The sequence below is a fragment of the Pristis pectinata genome, chromosome 29 (genome assembly GCF_009764475.1).
Source record: "Pristis pectinata isolate sPriPec2 chromosome 29, sPriPec2.1.pri, whole genome shotgun sequence".
NCBI lineage: Eukaryota > Metazoa > Chordata > Chondrichthyes > Rhinopristiformes > Pristidae > Pristis > Pristis pectinata.
Window position 1 is genome coordinate 7,885,670 of NC_067433.1, and position 23,260 is coordinate 7,908,929.

The 23,260-nt window shown below is 38.9% G+C and overlaps 1 protein-coding gene across 2 annotated transcripts; it reads right to left on the reverse strand.

Moving 5' to 3' along the window:
- Positions 1 to 4,512: 4,512 nt before the first annotated feature.
- LOC127584222 (heterogeneous nuclear ribonucleoprotein H3-like) lies at positions 4,513 to 23,188 on the reverse strand. Of its 2 annotated transcripts, none has more exons than XM_052040845.1 (12): positions 22,584 to 22,895; positions 21,214 to 21,327; positions 20,766 to 20,921; positions 18,456 to 18,599; positions 12,049 to 12,187; positions 9,417 to 9,604; positions 9,059 to 9,154; positions 8,315 to 8,436; positions 7,700 to 7,835; positions 7,205 to 7,306; positions 6,017 to 6,124; positions 4,513 to 5,783 (listed from the first exon to the last, which is right to left on the reverse strand). In XM_052040845.1, the coding sequence occupies exons 1-12, from the start codon at positions 22,702 to 22,704 to the stop codon at positions 5,689 to 5,691; spliced, it is 1,521 nt and encodes a 506-aa protein (XP_051896805.1). In that variant the 5' UTR covers positions 22,705 to 22,895; the 3' UTR covers positions 4,513 to 5,688. The 2 variants fall into 2 exon arrangements, with proteins under 2 accessions (XP_051896805.1, XP_051896806.1); XM_052040846.1 differs by lacking the exon at positions 22,584 to 22,895 and adding an exon at positions 22,909 to 23,188 and having other exon boundaries at positions 4,514 to 5,783.
- Positions 23,189 to 23,260: the final 72 nt, after the last annotated feature.

Genomic DNA, 23,260 nt, shown 5'->3' on the forward strand with positions numbered 1-23,260 from the left:
ATTGGTTACTGGGGGTTGACAAGGTAGATGTGGGGATGAGGTTTCCCTTGGCTTGGGGGGGGGGGGGGGTGCAGTAGAGTCTGCAACTCATGGTTCTCATCTCAAAATAAGCAGTCAGGCATTCAGGACAGAGACGAGAAATTTCTTCATTCAGAGCAAGGTGAATATTTGGAAGAGGGCTGTGGAGGCTAGGCCATCGAGAATATTCAGTAAGATTTTTTTTTAAAAAAAGAACCAAACAGAATGTATTTCATACAGACCAATTTCGCTACTTAATGTGGATGTTAAAATTTTATCTAAAGTTCTAGCTCGTAGATAGGATATAATTGAAGGTAAAATATTTTCCAATGATCAGACTGGTTTTATTAAAAATCGATATTCTCATTTGAATATTTGTCATTTATTGAATATTATCTATTCTCCCTCTAAGGAAATATTGGAATGTGTGATATCTCTAGATGCTGAGAAGGCCTTTGATCGGATTGAATGGAATTACTTATTTAAAACCTTAGAGAAATTTAATTTTGGGCCCGATTTTATCCAATGGATTAAATTACTTCTATTTATCCCCTTCTGCTCGAGTTCTCACTAATTTTCAAAATTCTAAATCTTTTAAACTTCAACGTGGAACCAGACAGGAATGTCCTTTGAGCCCTTTGCTCTTTGATTTGGCCTTAGAACCTTTAGCTATTTCTCTGAGAATCTAGAGATATCCTTGGTATTTCCAGAAGAGGTATTAACCATAAAGTTTCTTTATATGCTGATGATTTATTACTCTTTCTATCTAATGTTGAAGCCTCCTTACCTCCCATGCTTTCTTTACTTTCTCACTTTAGTCATTTTTCAGGCTACAAATTGAACTTATGCAAGAGTGAACTTTTTCCTCTGAATAACTTGGTACCAGTTGATATTAAAATTCCTTTTAAAATTGTAAGAAATCATTTTACCTATCTGGGGTTGTCAATTAGTAAAAATTATTAGTATTTATTTAAAGAAAATTTTTTGACCTTACTGCATTATGTGAAAAGGGTTTTTATCAAGTTGGTCTCCCCTTTCTATATCATTGATTGGCCAAATTAATGTTACTAAAACGAATATTTTACCTAAACTTATCTATCTATTTCAGGCTCTAGCTGTTTTTATTCCTAAATCTTTCTTTGACTCTCGAGTCAATTATTTCTTCCTATATATGGAATAATAAACTTCCTACACTAAATAAAGTTCACCTTCAGAAGGTTAAAAAGAACAGAGGTTTAGCCTCACCTAATTTTAGATTTTATTACTGGGCAGTCAATATATGAAATCTTACGTTTTGGTTACATTACATTAATCAAGAGGCTCGTCCAGTATGGGTAACCTCAGAAATTAATTGTTAAAAAAATTTCTATTATCTCTTTGCCTGGTTCTTCACTTCCAATATCATTAAATAAACTAACATAATTTAGTGGTTAAACATGTTTTGAGGATTTGGTTACAATTTAGAAAATATTTTGGTTTATTGAATTTTTCTTTGTCCAGTCCCATTTTCTTTACTTTTTTTTTTAAACCTTCTATGACTGATGTAGTTTTTAAAGAGTGGGACAAATTAGATATTACTTGTTTTCAAGATCTGTTTGTTGGAGGAAACCTTTCTTCATTTCAACAATTGTCTACCAAGTATAATTTACCGAAAACTCATTTTTTTTTAAAAAAGATATTTACAAATTAGAGATTTTCTTCGATCTCAATTACAATCTTTTCCTCCGAGTCCTGATAAGAATTTATTAGATGTAATTTTTAATTTGGAACCTTTTCAGGATGGCTTAATTTATGACAGATTACTAGGAATGAGTAAGGTGCCACTAGATAAAATTAAAAACACTTGGGAAGAAGATTTGCAGATGTCAATTTCTGAGGAAACTGGGAATGAAATTTTCAAGTTGGTTAATACTTCGTCATTATGTGCTCCTCATTCTCTCCTTCAATTTAAAGTGGTCCATAGAGTTCACTTGTCTAAAGATAAATTATCCTGTTTTTATTCTGACATATCTCCTGTGACAAATGCAATGACGGAGTGGCTTCCTTAATTCATGTTTTGGAAGTGTCAGTCTTAAAAAAATATTGGACAGAGGTCTTTCATACTTTTTCTGTACTTTTCAAAATAAATTTTAAACTTAATCCTTTGCAGTATTTGGGATTGTTGGAGGAAAAAAAGATAACTTTGAAGGCTTCTGATTTACATATTCTGGCTTTTATTTCTCTTATAGCCAGGAGAGCTGTATTGCTTAAATGGAAGGAAGTTACTCCGCCTACTCATGCTCAATGGTTACGGGATGTTATGTCGTACTTGAATCTAGAGGAGATTTGCTGTTCTGTTTTTGAACCTAACCTAGACTTTCAAACCTTGTGGGGACCTTTTTTGAATTATTTTCAAAATCTGATTTGGGGACTAAAATGCAGATACTGGCTGACACAGTTACATTTTTAAAAGTTTTTCCTTTTCTTCCCCCCCATCTAACAGCTTCGGGTTTTGGTAGTGGGAGTAGATTTTTTTTTATAAAATAAAATATTTCAATTTTTCCCTTTATTAACTACTATGTAATTATTAATTTAGAGTATTGTAATCTAAGTACAATTTAATACAACATATTCAGTAGTTTTTTTTCCATGGATTCAATAAAAATATTGTAAAGAGAAAAAAGAATTTGGGTTTAGTCTTGATCTGCTATTAATATTTTCCACCCCACATTGTAGTTCATAGCTCCAGTAAAATGACATGATTGGCTTGGTGTACAGCCCTTGAGACTGACAGCAAGCTTCAGAGGCCAAAAGGTCAGAGATGCTGGAACAAGTCATTGGACAATGCAGCACTCAGTGGAGGCCTGATATTGCAGAATTCATACACTTACAATTAGGGACTTTCAATACTTACATTGTATCTTATCTTGTGCTCAGGATATATTCCCAGGCACATAATCACTAACAAGATTGGCACTGGTGTCAGAGTGCTGCTCTGCCAGGAATCTAACAAAATCGAGCAATGATTCACCCAGAGATCACCCCTCATTCTTCTAAACTCCAAAGACAGATCCAATTTTAGTCATCTGTGATATGACAACTCTCATCCCTTGTACTTTAGGTGCAGCCTCACCATCACCCTGTACATTTGTAACAATATTTTTAAATTCCAACTCCCTAACAAAAGGTGCATTGCACATGCAGCAAGTAATTACTTGCTGCACCTGCAATGCTAACCATTTCATACCCACACCTGGATGCCCATACTCCACTCATTTTCAGTTTCTGAATATCCATTGTCTGAGCTAGTCCCATTTCCCTCTATACCTTCCCTATCCACACACCTATCTAAATGTGTTTTAAACATTGTAATTGTACCCACCTCCAGCTTCCTCTGAAAACTCATTTCATATACCCTACTACCCTCTTTGTGAAGTTGCCCCATCACGTCCCTTTTAAACCTTTCCCCCTCACCTAAATCTATGCCCTCTAGTTTTTAAACCTTCCCTACCCTGGGAAAATGTTACACTTGAGCATCTTAAAACCAATTTCAAAGGTCAACAAATAATCTGTGTAATAATATTCTACCTGCAACATCAGTACTGAACTATGCCATTTGCTCCACTTTGCCCCATGTGAAATTCTATTCATATTTAATTTCCTCAAATCCATTTGCACATCCCATTCTGAGACAGGGCATTCCAAATTCTAACTCCAATGTAGGGAGAAAAGTGTGACACTTTAATCCATTCTTGTGTCACATGCAGATAGGATAAAGTCTAATGAAACATTGTCCTTTATACTCAAGGACTGTATGGGAATGCCACAGGTATACAAAGTCCTGCCTATTTTTAAGTACATGAGACTGGAGGGTGCCATGATAATACATCAAGATAATACCTGCACAACCAACAGTTCAAATTTAAACAGTTGCATTCCCCGTACAAGGTTTAAAGCACCCTTTGAGCAAAAAAATTAATTATTAAAGGGGTGTTTAAGTTGAGAATTACATTTAACTGGAATGAAGTTAGTGAAATACTTCAAGGATTGTAGAGCTTGGAGCACTCCCTGAAATGACATTTGAAGCAAGATTTCAAAAGTGTTGTGGCTTTAAGATACCCAGAACTGTCCTGGTCTTTATGGGTAGTAGAATAGGCTCAGGGGAATAAACAACCCATTGCCATGTAAAAATGATCCCCTTATCACATGACTAAATGATTTTCTGACCATAAACCATTCAAAAGCTTTTCTTCGTCTACCCCAAACCCTTCATGATGCAATGACCCCAGCTCCAACAGCCAAATCAAACAAGTGCAATCCCCATGTCGAATTATTCTAGTGAATCTCTCAAATGCTCCACGGGCACTAAATTTGTGCAGGCAGCATTCCCACACAAGCTGTGCCAGTTTTATTAAAGCTTCAAAGGGCAGTAAAGCCATTAGACAAACTTGCCTGTTTTTTTTTTTTGCAAACAACCAGTTCAATTGAGCAACTTTCCCTTTCATACCATGAACAGATCTTGGCTATGCCAGAGTTCTGAAATTACACTTTATTATATTCACCATTAGAAATGTACAGTAAGTCATCTTTCACAGATGTTTGACAAAATGTGCACATATCAGAAATTGCACATTGAAGTGTCAAAGTCAATAGATCCTACTGAAGAATAGTAACCCAAAAAGCACCTCCTGTAGAAAGGTACAAATATACACTTCTCATTTTTAAAACTACATAGCTAACAATCAAAAGTTTAAGAATCAGGTTAACATACCATGTTAACCAGACACAGACATTAAAAAAATTAACATAGCAACGGCTAGAAAAACATGTTTGCTGAATTTCAATGCCAAATGCTGAAGAATCCGTTGAAACAACTGGATGGGTGACAGCTCAACCCTCAACACCTGTGCATTAGTTTAACCATTAGTGCATTCGAGGGAGTCAAAACTGGGCGAAATTCCCTATAATGGAATGGGCTAGGAGCTGCCCCATCTCAATCCAACTGAGTCTCATGACTGAATGGATAGAGGCCAATGGAGAGAAAAAAATATAAACAGGATGACAAGAGGAAACATGTAACCAACTGGAACAATACTGGGCAAGAGAAAAAAAAATGGTAAAAAATTGCCTTCAAAAGAGAATGCCAAAGATGTTCTACCGAATGCCCATTACTGCATGTGTGACAACAATATTGAGCAAATTACAGACATTTGTGGTTGAAGTTCTGGTAACTGCATTAAAAATACCCACTGAACCTCTCCCCATTTCAAATGGTACCAAAGTAGAAGATAGCATACAATTACAACTTGCTCATTCGAGTTTTTAAAATGATAATCCAAGTTAGATTTAATTAAAATAAAACAAAAGTTCAAAAGAAAGCTTCGCACTAGATGTTTACTTTGATTTGCCACATTCACTCAAGTCGAAATTTATCGAGACAATTTCTCCCCTTTGCCATCAGGTCAAATACCTGAAGCTTCAAACAGTTACCCAATATTGGGCAACATTTATTTCTAGACTTTTACACCAAAACATGTAAAAAAATAAAAAGAATTGCAAAGTAGCTCTATTAGTAAAAATATTACTGCTTTTGATCTTGGAAGAAAACAGCAGTGCTGCTGCATTGGTCATCCATTACGTGGCAGATTGGTTTCTTGAAGCTTCTGACTCACAGTCCAGTCGCTTAATGGTTTACATTCTCCATCCAGCCATGTTTGTGTCCAAGCTACCCATTGCCATGTTCTGATTTGGATTACTGGAATATCCTCCTGCGATACCACCATAGCCTGTAATTTAAACAGCAAAACTTATTCTAAGAAATCCATTTTCTCATTCATAAATGAGAATTTGTTCAGTCCCAATATTAAGTTCAAGATGCAATCGCCATAAAAGTAGGGAGCACTGGCTATTAAATGCTCTGCAATCAATTGTTTCATCCCCATTTCAACAACAGCTTTACTATAACCATCAGTGGCCAATAACTCCCCAAAGCAGACCAAGTAGTAGCATCTTCACTTACCATATCCACGTGCATTTCCAGCATTTCCATAGCCCGCATAACTATTTCCCATGTTGCCATAGCTATTTCCCATACTCTGACCATTATGCCCATAGCCTCCTTGATTACCTGTCAAAATAAAAAAAGATGTCTAATCAATCTCACCCTATCTTCAATAAACAGCAATAGCCATTAAGCTACTCCGATGTGTATGCCACATACTTGACAACTTGTATAGCATTTAAAGCAGCAGTATCCCACTTAGTAAAATGATCCTGCCTTTGTGGGTACAAATATTGACAGGTATTAGCTATCGCACTGAAGTAATTTGGCATACAACACCAATTCTCCTCCTGTTCTTTTATGAAACTATTCGTAGCATTTTCCACCCTGTTCAAGTTAAACATACCAAATTAACTTTTAAATGCCACTGCAATATACTGACCACTCAAAGCCAATTACACATCATCCACAGATGAAAACAGTTGTTCAAACAAAGTAAACCCACCATCCAATTGTTTGGAATTCTCAGTGGTTCAGCATCTAGATCATGTAGGCAACATTTCTCGTGGTCCCTTTAAACTCACCGGGTTCACTGGAAAATTTTTCTACTGTAACATCTACAAAGTATGAGGAACTGGGAGTAATATCTAAGTCTAGAAAATCTGCCAGCCTAGCACCAAAGTCCTGAGGGTGCTAGACTACTGGACATTTACTGTACCTGTTCTCTTAAAGTAGATATACCTCAAGGAGCACTTCAGTTGCTCAGATAGAACAATTTTTCTTCCCAAGTTTGATATTGATTAGAAAAGGAATTAGTTTGAAGATTGAGATAGAAATCAAGTTCAGGGAAGCTTGAGGACAGTACTGCCATTTCAACTAATGGTCACTTCAATTACCTCCACTTTAGCTCTCATTTGTCACCTAAAGATTTAAAGTGGATTTGTTTAGAACCACTAACATCACCACTGCAATAAAAGCAGCGTTGTCTGCCCCTTTAAATAACATCACTAGGCCGACATGATTTGGGAAAAATTGGCAGTGACCTGCAAAAAAAAAATTGAGTGATTTATTCCTATATCTATTCCACAAATCTGTTAGTAGTCAGAATCACCCATTTACTGGCAGTTCATGAAAGCCTTTACATTTTACCAAATGGTGTCAATTGACAATGTTAGAAATAAAAAACAAGTCAGAACTGATAATCACCTGCAGCATAATGATCCATACCCATAGCACCCATTCTATGAGCTCCATAGCCACTTCCCATATTGGCAGTTGAGTCCAGGAAAAGCTCAATATATCGATGTTCTAAAAAGATGGAATCTTAATTAATAACACACCAATTTCTCCTTATCACAGCAGTTTCAGTATAAACATTGTGGTCAAAATTAATCAGCCTAATTTTGAACACCAATATCTTAGAGAAAAATTACTATGGGCCAAGTGCACAAGAGAATAAAAACAAAAGCTGAATTCATAAGGTACACATTTGACACCCAAAGAACCTAAATCAGGTTTGCAGCACTAAGCTAACTTTTGTTAATAAACCTTGGACTACATGTGTTGGTGGAGAGACAAATGGCCTCTGCTCCTTACGGTACTATGCCCAAGTTGATGTCAATTAGTTTTAAGAAATACAGCATTACACCTTTGATATTGTTTGATCAGATATCCATTTGCAGAACTGGACAAATCACTCACGCATATGTGCTTTGTCTTTGGACATGGCCGCAACAGCATCTTCATGAGTAGCAAACTCAACATCAGCTTCTCCAGTCAGGCGACCATCTGAGCCATATTCGAAGCTGATCTTCACAGGAATCAGTGGTGAGAAAAACTATGGGGAATACAGGTGATAATTGACCAATGATAACTGTCAACAATTACTCTTGCCTCTTGCAAAGCAGAACATTCTTACCAGTGCTAATACAAGGAACTGGTAATTGGAATGTGTAGCTTATATATGCCAGTACCAAGCACAGCCAGTTAAAATTCTTAACCGAGCACAAAATACAGCAATACTCAGGCTCAACCAGAGCTAACTTGTTTACAAATCAATGCTAATTATGGTGAAGCTTTGGGCTGAGGCCACCTGTCATTACAAGAGCTTCCACCGAAATTCAGCTCAAGTTGTTCAACAACTCAGTTTTAATGCTTCTCTTCTATACTTTTTCTTTAAAGGTCACAGGTGTGCCTAATTGGAAAATAAACAGTCATACATCAAATGAATGTAATGGTGCCTTTCCTAAACATTCCAGTGTCTTTCAATTTTAGGTTAAATTTAGTGAGGAATACAATTCCCAAAATTCCACTTACATCAGCAACATCACCTTCTGAAGCTCTAAAAGGTAATCCTCTCATATGTACATAATGACCTGTACCATTCTGAAAGAGTGGACTGGCATCTCCTGCTCCACCATAACCACGGTTTCCCATCCCTGTACATAACAGACATTAGAAACCAAATCCAGGGTGAAAAGCAACAAAATCTAAATACATAATGCAACACAATTAAAAATAAATCAAATAGCCAGTTATACCTGTGGAGGTCATCTTCAGAGCTGAATGCTTCCCTCATGCTACATGCCCCATCCCTCAGTTGCACTGAACATGCAATTCCAACAAATTTCTTTAAAACACCCTTAGTGTAATTAACTAGTTTATTCTTTAACAGAACTTCTCATAAGCCCCAAGTTAAAAAAAATAAAGCAAGTTTCACCATGGGGTACACCAGTGATGCAACTAGGCTCAGCTGCTGACTCTCAGCTCCAGCAACCCACATTAAAAATCTCAACCTCCAGTGTTATGTGGAGTTTGCATGTTCTCTCTGTGACCACATTGCTTTCCTCTCACATCCCAAAGACGTGCCAGTTGGTAGGTTAATTTGCCACTGTAAATTGCCACTCATGTAGTGGAGTGGTTGAATATGAAGAATGATATAGGATTAGTATAAATAGGTGCCTGATGGTTAATGTGAGCTGAAAGGCCTGCTCCCATGGTGTATGACTATGGTATCTTAAACATACTGAAAAAAGACTTAAGCTAACATGAGATTCATACCTCTATCCATCATTCCAACTCCTCTCATATTGTGTCCATATCCATCACGTCCATAACCATAATCATTATAACCATAATCATCGAAGTTGCCATAACCTAGAAGAAAACAAACTTCAGTCTGTCCTAAAAACAAGTTGTGCCCAACTAGAAGTCCTTTTACTACTGGATGCCAATACCTAGTTAAAACTAGGTTAAACAGCACCTTGTTTATCTAGACACAAACAGCACAAATTAAAGAGGCACAAGTATACAAGAGCAAATTCATACAAACTGAATACTGATTGGTACACAGCACTTCACTTAAAATGCAACTTGAAATCTACCAGTATGCCAAAAATCATTGAATTCCCAATCTTACCACCACCATAAGCAGAGCCTCGGCGTGAACGGTCAAACATGTCTCCTCTCATTGGGCCTGGACCACCATAGCCACTTCTTCCACCCATTGGCCTGTCGTAGGGTCCTGGACGTTGTCCCATTAACCTTCTTGGAGGATCATGATAAGCTCGAACCTCCCCTCTACTGCTTCTGAAGATTTCAATATACCTGAACAGCCACAATTAATATATTTACCTTGTGGTTATGACTACTTTTAAACTCAGTTAAAAATGTTAATTACACAATTGTAGATTCCTCTGGTGAAAAGAATCACAAAACTTCATTTTTAGCCACATCTCCCTAGCCCATTTTCAAGTTGACAATAAATCAACTACAGAACATCCTCACCAAGGGCCCAACACATTAGAAAAAGCATTTTGTCCCCAAATGGTTATCACCTTATTCAGCAGATAGCCTTTGTCACTGTTCATTATAGAACCAGGCTAGAATGTCAATGCCAACATGGTTCAAGATGGAGTGTATTTGACTCCTGGTCTGTGACATTTCCATACTTTAAGATCAAGTGAGTTAACAGTGGGTGATATACTAATGGCACTTTGAATTAGTTAATTGAAGCATGAAATAACATCATCAAATGCACTCATCTTTCAAACTAAAACACCTATGTGGAAATAAGTGTCAGCTTCACCCATGAAATTGGATGCACTCTGGCAAGGCCACTCAGAATCAGAATAATAAGCTTGTTAGTTAAGACTGAAATTGAAAACTTAACTTTTCACCAGAGCAATCAATCTACTTTGGTCTTAGCGTAATTAATATTTATATAGAATAAATACAATAGCCATAAAGATAGCTACAATTGCTTTTAACAATGAATTTAAATTAAATGTCTGACTTGTTACAACACACTGGAAACAAGGGAGTGAACAGCAAAATTTAAAATTATATGTTCAGTTAAGATGCATCTGTGCTCTTTCAAGGCCAAACTAGAAATGCACTTGAGGTAATCAAGGACACGCAAGTGCAGGCCATATAGCACTCTTCACCACTCAACAGGATCATGGCTGCTCTGATCATTAGTCTCAACTCAACCCCAACAATTTTCAATTCTACTGCAATTAAAAAGTCTCTTGCACTTGAACATACTCAACAACTCACCATCCACAAATTACTGGAACAGCACTTCCCAAAGGTTCAGAACCTTAAGGAATTGGTCATTTTAGTGGGCATCTCTTTTCCCAAGACCACTCCACCAAATCCTACATTTCCTCCACTTGGGGAAGTATTTTTATGGCATCTATTCTACCAAGGAACCCAAAAATGACAAGATCACCTCTCATTCTTCTGAATTTGAGTGTAGAGGCCCAGTTTACTTTTACTGTTAATTTTCCTCCTAAAACAACCCCATTCATCCTGTGAATCAAATGAACATTCTTTCCACCATCTCCAAAGTAATTGCATCTTCAAGGATAAAAAGGCCTGGTGGCTGCACTTGCCTAATTTTATACTATATGCCACTTGCGATAAAGGCAACATTTCATGAAAATAAACACATAGCCCAGTGTACTTAAAACCAAAACTGACCCTCAATTACATCTTCTATTGGTTATCGCAGCCAATTTCACATCAAAAATCTGGGAGTAAGTCAATCACCTGAGCGTTAAGCTGAAAGGCACTCAGTATAGATGCCTTGCAATATATTAACTATATTCAAACTGATGAGTGCAATACAAGAATACATTATGGATCTTCCCAGAAAGGAAGCTTATTATGTATTGTTTCTCTACTGGGCCTCAATGATTCACAGTTCCACCCAAATTTCCACCAACATCAAATTCAGAAAAACTCATGAAAATTTCACCTCCCTCCCAAAAAGAAAATGATAATGTTGTGACCAATTTAGTTTGGCCACAGACAAACCTGGCCTTCCAACACAAAAATGATGAGACAAGTTGTGTTAAGTACCAAGTCAGACATTTTGCTTAAAAACAAAGCTGAGTGCAAGGTTGAGAAGTACAACAAATTTCATCAATTGGGCATTATACCGACGCTTTTAAGTGCAAATTCAAATACTGATTTCAATCCAATATGAAATGTTTCATTCTTCAGTTGAATTATATGCAAATCAGCAAGCTGACTAGTCACCACCTTCCCATTAGGTTAGATGATGACTGAAGCCTGCAGTGCTGTGCGCTTCACGCACTAAGCTGAGAAAAAAGCTTTACAATGTCATATTGGCTTGTAAATGTTACAAATAATGTAATTTTGTTTATGTAATTTAGTTAATCCAAATGTAACAATTATTTAAAAATTGGTTCAAATTTAAACAATTGGAATTTTAGTGTTCACATCTAATGATAATCCTAAACTGTGGAGCCCTCTGTGTATTATCAAAATTCTACATTTAATGCGGAAAATTAAATTATGCAAGTATAAATTCTCATTACGTTTACCATTAACTTTCAACTCTTTAGACTGAGGGCCCTACAGTATAGGACATCTTTACACAATTTAGAAAAATCAGTTGAGTCCCCACTGTTTTCCAAAGGTGTGTGGGTGGTTCGACTATTTTCTCTTCAAGAATGAATGAATTCTGCAACCTGAACAAGTGGGCTTAAAGACATATGAGCCACCCTTCCGTCCATCCCCACCTGTGCCCTATTCTTTCCTTGTGTTTCCCCAGTGCTTTTTCAGCTATCTCCTTTGATGCAAACTGCACGAAGGCTTCCCCCGTGCTTCTCCCCTGGTAGTCCACCGGCAATGTTATCCCATTTGGCACGATTTCCAACCCTTCAACCCAAGGACAAATACCCCACAAGGGGAACAATATTAAAAATTGAAACATTCCTACTCTTATACACATACTACAGCATATCAAATGGTGAGTACTGATATCAGAATTGACTAATGAGGCAAGAGGCAGTATAATGCTGTTTAAATAAAGCAAAGATAAATACAGGATTTCAATTTAAAAAAGGTATGCACAGAATGTGAATGTTTTAATCTTACTCCAATAGTAAATGCAGTTATGCGACATGGTTTAATTTATATGCCTGCAAAGAAGCCACATTGGCAATACTCCAGTTGATTTTAACATTACTTCTAGAATGAAAATGACAATCAAGTAACCTAAACAAAAGTGAAGGCAATTTATGAAAGGGGTGATTCATGTGTACTCAGAAAATAAATCAACAGGAAGCAGGAACCCATCAAGCCCACATACCAGAGTCCAATTGCTACCAAGGCAATGGCATTCAGGATGGATCATTCAGGAAGCTGATGATAGATGGGAGTTACCAGAAGGCAGTTACATCTAGGGTGCAGGATGTAGGTAGCTGGTTGACCATTAGGAGAGGGAAAAGGAATAGGCAGTTGGTACAGGATACCCGAGTGACTGTTTCCCTTGATAACAGGTATATTGTTTTGGATACTGTTTTGCGGGGGGGGATGTGGGGAGTTAATGAATCACCAGTGGAAATCTCTGGCATGGAGTCTGGCTCTGTGGCTCAGAAAGGAAAGGGAGGAGGAAGAGGACTGTGATAGTGGTAGGGGTTTTGTTGGTTAGGGGAACATACAGGAGAATCTGTGGACAAGAACAAGACTCCCACATGGTATGTTGCCTCCCTGGTGCCAGGGTCGGGATTGTCTCCGATCAGGTGCACAGTATTCTCAAGGGGGAGGGTGAGCAGCCAGAAGTCATAATGCACATTGGCACCAACGACATAGGTAAGATAAAGGATGAGATCCTGAAGAGAGTTTTGGGAGTTAAAAAGCAGGACCTCAATGGTAGTAATCTCTGGATTGCTGCCTGTGCCACATGCCAGGGAGAGAAAGAATAGGAGGATAAGGCAGATAAATGAATGGCTGAAGAGTTGGTGCAGGGATCAGTGGTTCAGATTTGTGGTTAATTGGGATCTCTTCTGGGGTAGCTACAACCTGTACAGAAGGGACAGGTTATACCTGACCTCAAGAGTGACCAATGCTAGAGCTGTTGGGGAAGATTTAAACTAGGTTGTCAAGGGATGTATTAGATTAGTTGCTGGATCAGTTGGTGTAGAAGTAGATACAAAGTGTACAGAGAAGGTGAGGAAAGATAGGCAAGGGATGGGGCATAAATGCAGTCAGTTAGACAAGTTGAAACGTGTTTAATGCAAGGATAAGGGAGACGAACTTCGAACATGGAATTACGACGCTGTGGCCATTACAGAGACTTGCTGTTGCAAGGGCAGGAGTGGCTGCTTGAGGTTCCGGGGTTTAGACTCCCTGACTTTTAGCATAGCTATGGATAGGGAGAGGAGCAGACATTATGGGAAAGTACTTAACTGGAGGAGAGCAAATTATGATAGCATTAGGCATGAACTTGGGAACAGATGTTCTCTGGTAAATGCACTGCAAAAACGTGGAGAATGTTTAGGGATCACTTGCATGGGGTTCTAGATAGGTAGGGTGAAGGAACCATGGTTAACAAGAGGTGGAAGGTTTAGTCAAGAGGAAGGAGGAAGCTTATTTAAGGTTTACAAAGCAAAAGTCAGTCAGGGGTCTTGAGTTATAAAAGGTAGCCAGGAAGGAGCTTAAGGAGGAACTTAGGGGAGCTAGAAGGGAACATGAGAAGGCCTTGGCAAGTAGGGTTAAGGAGAACCCTAAGGCGTTCGACATGTAAGGAACAAGAAGATGACTAGGGCGAGGGTAGGACTACTCAAGGATAAGGGGGAAAAAATGTGTCCGGAAGCAAAGGAAGTAGGAGAGGTCCTGAATGAATCCTTTGCTTCAGTGTTCACCAAGGAGAAGGACTTAGACGAAGGGGAGGTTTGCGTAGAACAGGCAAGTGCGTTGGAGCATGTCGAGGTTAAGAAAGCATGTTGGAGCTACTAAAAAGCATTAGGATAGGTAAGTCCCTGGGCTCAGATAGGATATATCCCAGGGTACTATGGGAAGTGAGGGAAAAGATTGCTGGAGCGTTAACAATGATCTTTGAGTGCTCCCTGGCCACAGGAGTGGCACTGGAAGATGGCAAATGTTGTTCCATTGTTCCAGAAAGGTAAAAGGGATAATCCTGGGAATTATAGACCAGTTAATCTTATGTCAGTGGTGGGCAAACTATTGGAGAGGATTCTTAGGGATAAGAATTATGAGCATTTGGAGATGCAGAGTCTCAGGAGGGATAGTCAACATGGCTTTGTGAAGGGCAGGTCATGCCTCAAGCCGAATAGAATTCTTCGAAGAAGTGACAAGACAGATTGATGAAGGTAGAAGGGTGGATATGGTGTATATGGATTTTAGTAAGGCACTTGACAAGGTTTCCCATGGTAGGCTCATCCAGAAGGTCACGAGGTATGGGATGCATGGAAAATTGGCTGATTTGGAATTGGCTTGCCCAGAAGGCAGAGGGTGGTTGTAGAAAGGGAGTATTCAACCTGGAGCTCGGTGTAAAGTGGTGTTCCGCAGGGATGTATTTTGGGACCCCTGCTCTTGCTGATTTTTATAAATGACTTGGATGAAGAGGTGGAAGGGTGGGTCATTAAGTTTGCAGATGACACAAAGGTTGGTGGTGCAGTAGATAGTGCAGAAGGTTGTCGTAGGTTGCAATGGGATATTGACAGGACGTAAAGCTGGGCAGAGAAGTGGCAGATGGAGTTCAATCTGGAGAACTGTGAAGTGATACACTTTGGAAGATCTAACTTGAAGGCAAGAGTACATGGCTAATGACAGCATTCTTAGTAGTGTGGAGGAACAGATTTTGGGGTTCTAGTACATAGATCCCTCAAAGCTGCCACACAAGTTGATAGGGTGGTTAAAAAGGCATATGGTGTGCTGGCCTTCATTAGCTGGGGGATTGAGTTCAAGAGCAAAGAGGTAATGTTGCAGCTCAATAAGACTGGTTAGACCACACAGAATATTGTGTTCAGTCCTGGTCACATTATAGGAAGGATGTGGAAGCTCTGGAGAGGGTACAGAGGAGATTTACAAGAATGCTGCCTGTACTGGAGAACGTGTGTTATGAAGAGAGGCTGAGCAACTTAGGGCTTATCTCCTTGGAGGGACAGGATGAGAGGAGACTTGGAGGTATACAAGATTATGAGAGGCATGGACAGTGGACAGTGAGCATATTTTCCCCAGGGCAGCAATGGCCAATATTAGAGGTTGCCTGTTTAAGGTGTGTGGCGGGAAGTTCAGCAGGAATATCAGAGATAGGTTTTTTTAAAAAAACTACACATGCGCACACACACACACAAACAAACACACAGTGGTGGGTACCTGGAATCCACTTCCTGGGGTGGAGGATAGGGGCAGGGGCTGATACAATAGAGTCATTTTAAGAGACTCTTAGATAGGCACATAGATGAAAGAAAAATAGAGGGTTATGGGAGGTGATGTAGAGAAGCGGATAGATAGAATGTGGATAAAGTTTATGTAGGTTGGCACAACATCATGGGCCAAAGGGCCCGTACTATGTTCAACCACCACCATGTACTGCAGCAGTCTACTCAGTGCTGTTGGATAGAGTTCCAGGATTTAGATACAACAGTATAGGACCAACATTATATTTCCATGTCAGGGTCGTGCGAGACTTGGAGTTAAACCTCTAAGTTTCCATGCTCCTGCTGCATCGTTGATCTTGGGTAAAACAAATTGACAATCATAACTGGACAGTTTCATCTGGTTATGATGAATTAAGTTCCACTTCTAGAGATTTTAAACTGACAAAACACAGGGCAGGGGAACTTCCATGACTAATAATCCACAATATAGCTAATAAAGAAAATATTAATAGGTCAATGATACCCAAGTGGAATGGACTATAGAAATGAACCCATTCACGCACTAACAGTACCAAACTGGGTGATTGAATTCTTTAAACCTTCCAACAACAACAAAAAAAGCAGAAGCCTCAAGGTTTGCTTCTTAGGATGATGTAGGAAATCCAATCCAAATCAATTTGCTTTACATAATCAGCATCATACAGACAGTGCATTCACCAAGCAAACTCTGCGTCAATACACAAATTTAGCATGGTCTTAATAAATACAAGTGTTCACTTATATTACAAGCTGCAAGTTACTGAATGTGAAGAAACAGTTAGCAAGGATTAGACCAGCTACCAGCTCAACAATCATATGACTGAACTAGTGCCTGAACCATATTTACTTGTTCATCTAACTCATCTGCCTGGCATTTACTTGGGATTGAAATAATTACAGAAACAAATTTAACTGAACCAAAGCACCCAATATCTTGTAAGAATTGCATGGCAAACCAATGGCTCAACTTGCAGAAGCCATCAGTTGCCAAGTCACCCAGCCCCAGCAAGCCAATTTCTTACTGCTATTCTGCACTAAATCACCTCTATGCCAGGATTCCTATTCCTACCACCCACTTATCTCTAAGGGACTCAAAATCTAAGTAGGGTTTTGGTATCTCCCAGTGGTTGAAAATCTTTACCGAAGGTTTCACACCTGAAAAATAACTGTATGAGCAAGGAACCACCAACGTGAAACTTAACTCAAAACAGTTGGCACTTTCAGGAGAGGGGAAACAAGAGAACAAAAGCATGGCAAGACACTCCTGGCAAACATGTAGTCCACCAGTTGTCTAAAATGTCCGAGGTATCCTACTTATTTCTTCAGTCTTTTCATCCCATTATAAATTCTTCACAGACAGTAACTGAGATATCAGCAGCAAAACAAGATTTTACATTTTGTAAAGGTCAACATGGAAGCAAAGAACCCAATTTAAGGGAAAACCACTATATTTTTATCCCTTTGAGTATTCCCACCTTTGGCACAAGCTTGGAGGGTTGACGGGAACAGTCAACGCGGCTCTGTAGCCGACAGCTAGGAGGTGCATTATCCCAGGCTACACTTCCTCTGTCCAGAGTAAGTGCCTAACATTTGGTAGACACTTCCCCCACACTGGCAAAGCTGGGTTTGGAAATACAGGACAGCAGACACACACCTGCATCTACCACCCTGCAGTGCAACTTCTCAGATTCAAAATTTCAGCACTACTGTACCACCTGAACCAAGTGACCCAAACCTTAGTTGGACTCAAAGTTGAGAAGGAATAGTTTAGAATAACAGTACCATAACCAAATAGAGTTTGCTTGCATTTTATCAGCTCTAAAATATCATTATTAAAAAAAATTTAGAATGGTTGATAAATAAGGATGAATTAGTTGAATGCAGTATGTAATACATGCAAAGAACTCTGGCCTGCTATATACATTTAGGCAATGTTACTGAAAAATTGGTATATGGGGCATAGTTTTCTAAAGCATTCCTTCAATTATAATGTCATGTATAAACTCTTGGCTCACAACATTGGACTCAAGGATTAATATTTAGGAAATCAAAATTATTTCTTTAAATTGAGGAATGGAAACGCAATGATACAAATTTTTTTGATATTGGCCCGAAGTGTCTTTATAAAAGACATGTAGTCAATGAATCTAGTTAATTAAACATTAGCATTTTGGTAACAAATACAATCTACACTAGCAAAATAACTTCAAACACTTCACTACAAAATACAAGTGTGCCTTAGAAACTCAGTCCAATACTGTTTGCTGGGACTACAAAGCTAACTTGTGGCCTTTGTTCTACAATGCACCCCAAATTCTCTAAATAGCAATTAGTTTTCTTTAGCCTGCACATTTACAGCAATTGCATTAAGGATTGCCATTACAAATATTGCCTTCATTTAAATCACTGTGCTAAGTAGTAACAATATGAGGAATTTCTTTCTTAACAAAAGCTGTTACTTTAGAAATCCTTTCAATTAAAAACCCTTGTGCCCAATACTATGTGCCACACTACCAAGTTAAAAATTGCGATGATTCACTACCCCACACCCCTTCATTGACAAAATGCTGTATAAGCCTTGGACATCAACACTGAACACAAATAATCACTGGACAAGCTATGCAATACCATTTACAAATATTCCCAATGTTTTCCCATGAATTAATCTATTTTAACATTACTATGACATTTAAATCCCAGATAATATGTTCAAGCATTTGGTGTCTCATTACTAAAAAAAATAGGTAAACAATGAGTACCTGTGAAAAATTGCAAGATTTCCTCTTTGCTGCATCCAAATGGCAAGCCTCTAAGGCGTACTGTTCCATCACTTGTTGATTCTGTTTGACTTGGGTTAACGTGTTTTAGTACCCAGTCCATTTCAGTGGCTTTCGTTTCAAACACTGCAAATACAAGTTGGAATACTAAAATCTACAAATTTTTCTGCAAAATGTCAAGAGGAACAATGCATTGGATGAAAGATCCAAGAATTCCCATTTTAGCGTACATTACACTTATCTTGCAAAGACATCCGCCCTAGAAAACAAAACCTTAAATATTTGATAAATTTAAAATTTGCCTGCTTAATTTATAACTCATGAATAGATGTTGGGATTAATCTGACAACAGGTTCAAACATTGGTTTTTATCCATATCGAACAGCTCAATATTAAAGACTGTGCTCAGAATTTTCCATTTCACCAGAAGTCCCTTCTCTGCACTGCTGCTGTGCAAACAAGTTCAATGGAATCAAGAAATGAACAGCACACTCCACTGCCAACTGAAGACAACTTTTATTACTCACCCCATCTTCCATTCTCCCCCCCACCACCAGTGCCAAGCTAATTCCATTCACATGTATACCCAAACTTGAATTAAAGCTCATGTAATTTGCAATTTCAAAACCCAGCTACATAAATGATCAAAACCTTCGAATATCCTTTATAACAGTAAAGGAGAATGATAAGGAGCTTAAAAACTAGGTTTGTTGATGCCTAAATAGATTGATATGTTATAAGTTCACTGATTATTCAATTACAAACATTCAGAACTTACACCAAATCCTGAGAAACTAAAGCCACACAAGTTGCATTTGCTTTAACAAGCATGTCAGGTTTCTAACTGGGTCACCTTAATGTATGCTGAGTGTATGTATCATTTTCCTCCTGTAATTAAATTCCATTATATCCTCCCCATATTTAATAGCAAATAAATGCATTGATTGTCAATGTTTTCTTCTCCAAACTATATTTTTTCATGCAGTCAGCACCTCATCCACCTTCACCAAGGCACCAGTTAACAGAACCAGCACAAACAGTAATATCCAGGAATAAAAGACAGCATCAGATCAAAAAAGCTGTCAAGCAAGCAGGGTTTAAGCAACATGGTAAAGGGAGTATGCAGAAAAAAGTACAGAGTCTTGATAACTATGAATAATTGCCTCCCACAACAAAATCAGCAGAATTCAAGGCAAGGAGGCCAGAACAGGAGAAATTAGTCATCCAAAAAGGTAAAGTGAGGGGCAAGGCCACAAAGGTATCTGTTACAGATTAGGTTACTATTTGTTGAATGTCCCTTTAAGACATAGTACAGTAGAGAGTGTGTGTGTGTGTGTCCATTATTACAACAACAGGAAATAATGACATGCTGATGTTTTTGTTCAGTTGGAGTCAGAAGGAGAGAGAGGAAAAAGAGACACTGCCTGCTGGTCTCTGTATCGATGGATGAAAAACAATAACTGTCTGTCACTACAATCCACGTATGGATTTTTGGAATAATCCAGTGCAGTCCACCTCGTTGTTAACCTGTAGAAGGAAACAGGTAATTGTGTGGACAGCCACATCTCAAATGCCTTTTGGGCAGATACTCGGTACAAAGCAGCGGAGATCATCAGTGACTGAGGTGTCGTATGGGTTCCATGGTGGAACATTTGGATTTTACAACGTCTCTATTCTCTCTCTACATTTTCTCTTCAGTCAACGGTGGTTTTGCAAAAGCCTTTGCTCACATTTCACCTTATAGCTTGCTGAACTGAACTTTGAGAACTATTCCTGGACTTGGAGTTTGGGAATTTATCACATACACACTTTGAGTTTAGTTTTGGGGGTTAATGTTTAATATCTAACATTTTTACTTTTAACATTCTAACACTTATTTTTCTTATTATCGTAAGTAATTTTTAATAAAATAGTTTCTAACACTTATACATGACTCGGTGTGTTTCTTTTGTTGCTGGTAGGTAACATACCTTAAAATGGTTTTGAAATTTAAAATAACTAAGCAGAAAGCATTTTAAGTCAGCAAGTGTAGAAGGAAGAACAGGATCCAGTGAAAGTTAGGTAAAAGGCAGAGTCTTGGAATTCAGAACAGAAAATTGGAGGACAGCCAGATCACCGGAATCATCAATAGCCCCACAATACTCAAGTATTTACTGATGTGTCAAAAACTTACGTCAAAAAGTGTGTCAAAAATTACGCTTCACTTATTACTTCATTAAGCACAAGGAACTCAGTAAATGCAAGACTTCTGAGGTTAGGCCTTGGGCTGCCAACAACTTAAAACAAGCTTACCTTCAATGTACCTATGCCCCATGCTTTCTCGATCTTTTGCGAGGGCACATTTTACATCTTCCTCAGTTTCTAGCTGAACAAAAGCTTCCCCACTTGGACGGCCTTCTCTCAAATAAGTGAAGTGTATCCCTGCAGTTCCATTTAATATTTTGCAATCTGAAAACGACATACTTAATGAATTAATGGCATGTGATTTTAGGAAAGGGAAGCAGGGAAACAAAAAAAAGCATTCTGAATCAAAAAGGTACATCGAAAGCACTGCTGGGAATGCTCTACTGGTGCTTGATGGGCCACAGGGCCTCCTCTGGTATCGAAATAAGTTAGCCCCCCAAAACCTCAACATAACTGTCCACATATTTATTCATTCACTCCCTTAAAGCTCATATTTTCAGGCAAACCCTAGAATGTAAACTTTGAGTCCCAAACCACCCAGATAAATTCACAAAACCTGAGAAGAATCGCAAGACTTCATCAGCTGTGCAGGACCATGGAAGTCCACGAATTCTGACAACAAAATTTTCCTCCATTTGAATGTCCAATGACGGTCTTATCAAGAAAGTGTCTGAAAAAAAAGAGGAAGTTTTAAAATAACAGGCCTGTAATTACATAATCCCTTCCCAAAGATTAAAACATTCAAAGCACTTTACAAAAAAATTCTTAATATTCAGGAAATTTATCACTATGCATTTTGAATAAAATTCAACCATCTACCAAAAAAAGTGTTCAAAAGAAATGCATACCAGGAATTAGAAGAGATAAAAACACTGAAGAGCTACAGGCATTAGCTGCCAAACTAAACAATTAAAATGGCCATTAAATAGAACTTAGAAGGATGCATTTACACTTCATGACCTGGCAAAGCAGGTGGCATTTTATGACAAATGTTTGCCAAGGCAAAACTTTTGGGCCAAGATTAAGCTACATTTCATCACCTCCGGATGGTGCTGCACAGACGTGGCTTTTAGAGAGTTCAGCCAGTGTTTTAATCTTTTAGATTCTATTGGCTTTCATTAAAAGGACAATTTGCGTACAAGAATGAAGACACCTTACTGTAACTAAATAAGTGTGGTCCTAATGAGACCTCATGTGGTGTGTATGCCCTACCCATAGAGAATATAATCGAAAGAGACGGAGAGCAACCAACTAGCAAATTGATTCATGGAAAGGGAAAAGAAGAATTGCCCTACGAGGCAAAACAGTCTGGTTCTATATTCATTTAGAACTAAGAGTGATTCTATTGAAACATGCAAAATTGACTTGGCCTAGAACTGATGGATAGTCCCAAACTAAGAACAAACATTAAGAAAAGATCTTCATTGAGCAGGTAGTGAATACGAGTCTCAGTTGTTAAATATATTCGAAGCAGATATTATGGTAATTAAAATTAGTTCAGGGAACTACAGTCGAGGTAAATACCGTGGAGGGGCCAATTTGCAGATCATTTACAAGACTTTAACACCGAAATGTTAGTGTTTTCTATTTAGGATTGTTTTAAGAATCCTGAATAGAAAACACGAAGCAATCTAAATGCTTAATCTGGCTAATTGACTGGACGATGAAAATTTAAGATAAACGAGAAGCTGCGAATGTCACCAGTAGCCCCTGCACGTTGGTGGAAAGAAACACCTTTAACATGTGACGTGATTCCTTCCACAGTCGAAGAACCGATAGTTGTGATAAAGTCTATCTCGGGGGGAGAGGGAAGAAGAGGAGATAAAATGCCTAATCGAGACAACCCCACGAGGCGGGGACGGGCTACCACCTCCAGCCCGGGAGTGAGCTCCGCCTTCAGCGCCCCCAACCACGCCACGTTTCTACCTGGCGCCCCTGCCACCGTCCCGGGGAGCCGCAGGACGGAAGACGGAGGAATGGGAAGCGGGTCCTCAGAGCCGGGAAGCGTCGAGTGAGAGAGCAGGGCGCCGAGGCCTCCGCCCTCCATTACACACCCGCTCGCCGCAAAATGGCGGCCGCGCCTCACAGCGCCAGCATCCTCGTGCCCGAACCGTCCCCCGCCCCCCTCAGCTCCCTTTTCCCCCTTGAAAACACGTCCTCTCCAGCACACCAGACCGCTTCGGGTCGGAAATACTAGCAGCCCTGAGATACCAGAGAGCAGCCAAACAGAAGACTGACCGCGACATCTTACCTTCAGCTCCCCGCTCACCGTCTGCTCCGCCCGCCCAGCGCCTTGACGTCATACGTCGCAAGCAAACCTTTGTGCCGTCACCAACGACGGTTATTATTACGTTTTAGGACTTATATTTTATTTTAATTATCGCAAAACACTACCTAAATATCTTTAAGCAATTATTTTCAAACAAATTATCGCCTTTTTCCCAAATATTCACTTCATCAGCGCAAACTGTCGCCACAGAGTCCGCCTCTTCCCCACGTTGATTGGATAATACGGGCACCCTTTCTGCTACGCTTCAAAAGTCAATTCGCCTGTCTTTATGTCAATCAAACACCCAGTTTTTCTTTTAACCACGTGCTTATTT

Bases quoted from the DNA above. Each gene is read 5' to 3' on its own strand.
- LOC127584222 (XM_052040845.1), bottom strand. From the start codon at position 22,704: ATGGAGGGCGGAGGCCTCGGCGCCCTGCTCTCTCACTCGACGCTTCCC. The intron at 18,600-20,765 runs GTAAGCTTGTTT...TTGTATTTGCAG, and splicing joins GGGGCATAGGTACATTGAAG to TGTTTGAAACGAAAGCCACT. The intron at 5,784-6,016 runs GTAAGTGAAGAT...TTTAAATTACAG, and splicing joins TGGAAATGCACGTGGATATG to GCTATGGTGGTATCGCAGGA.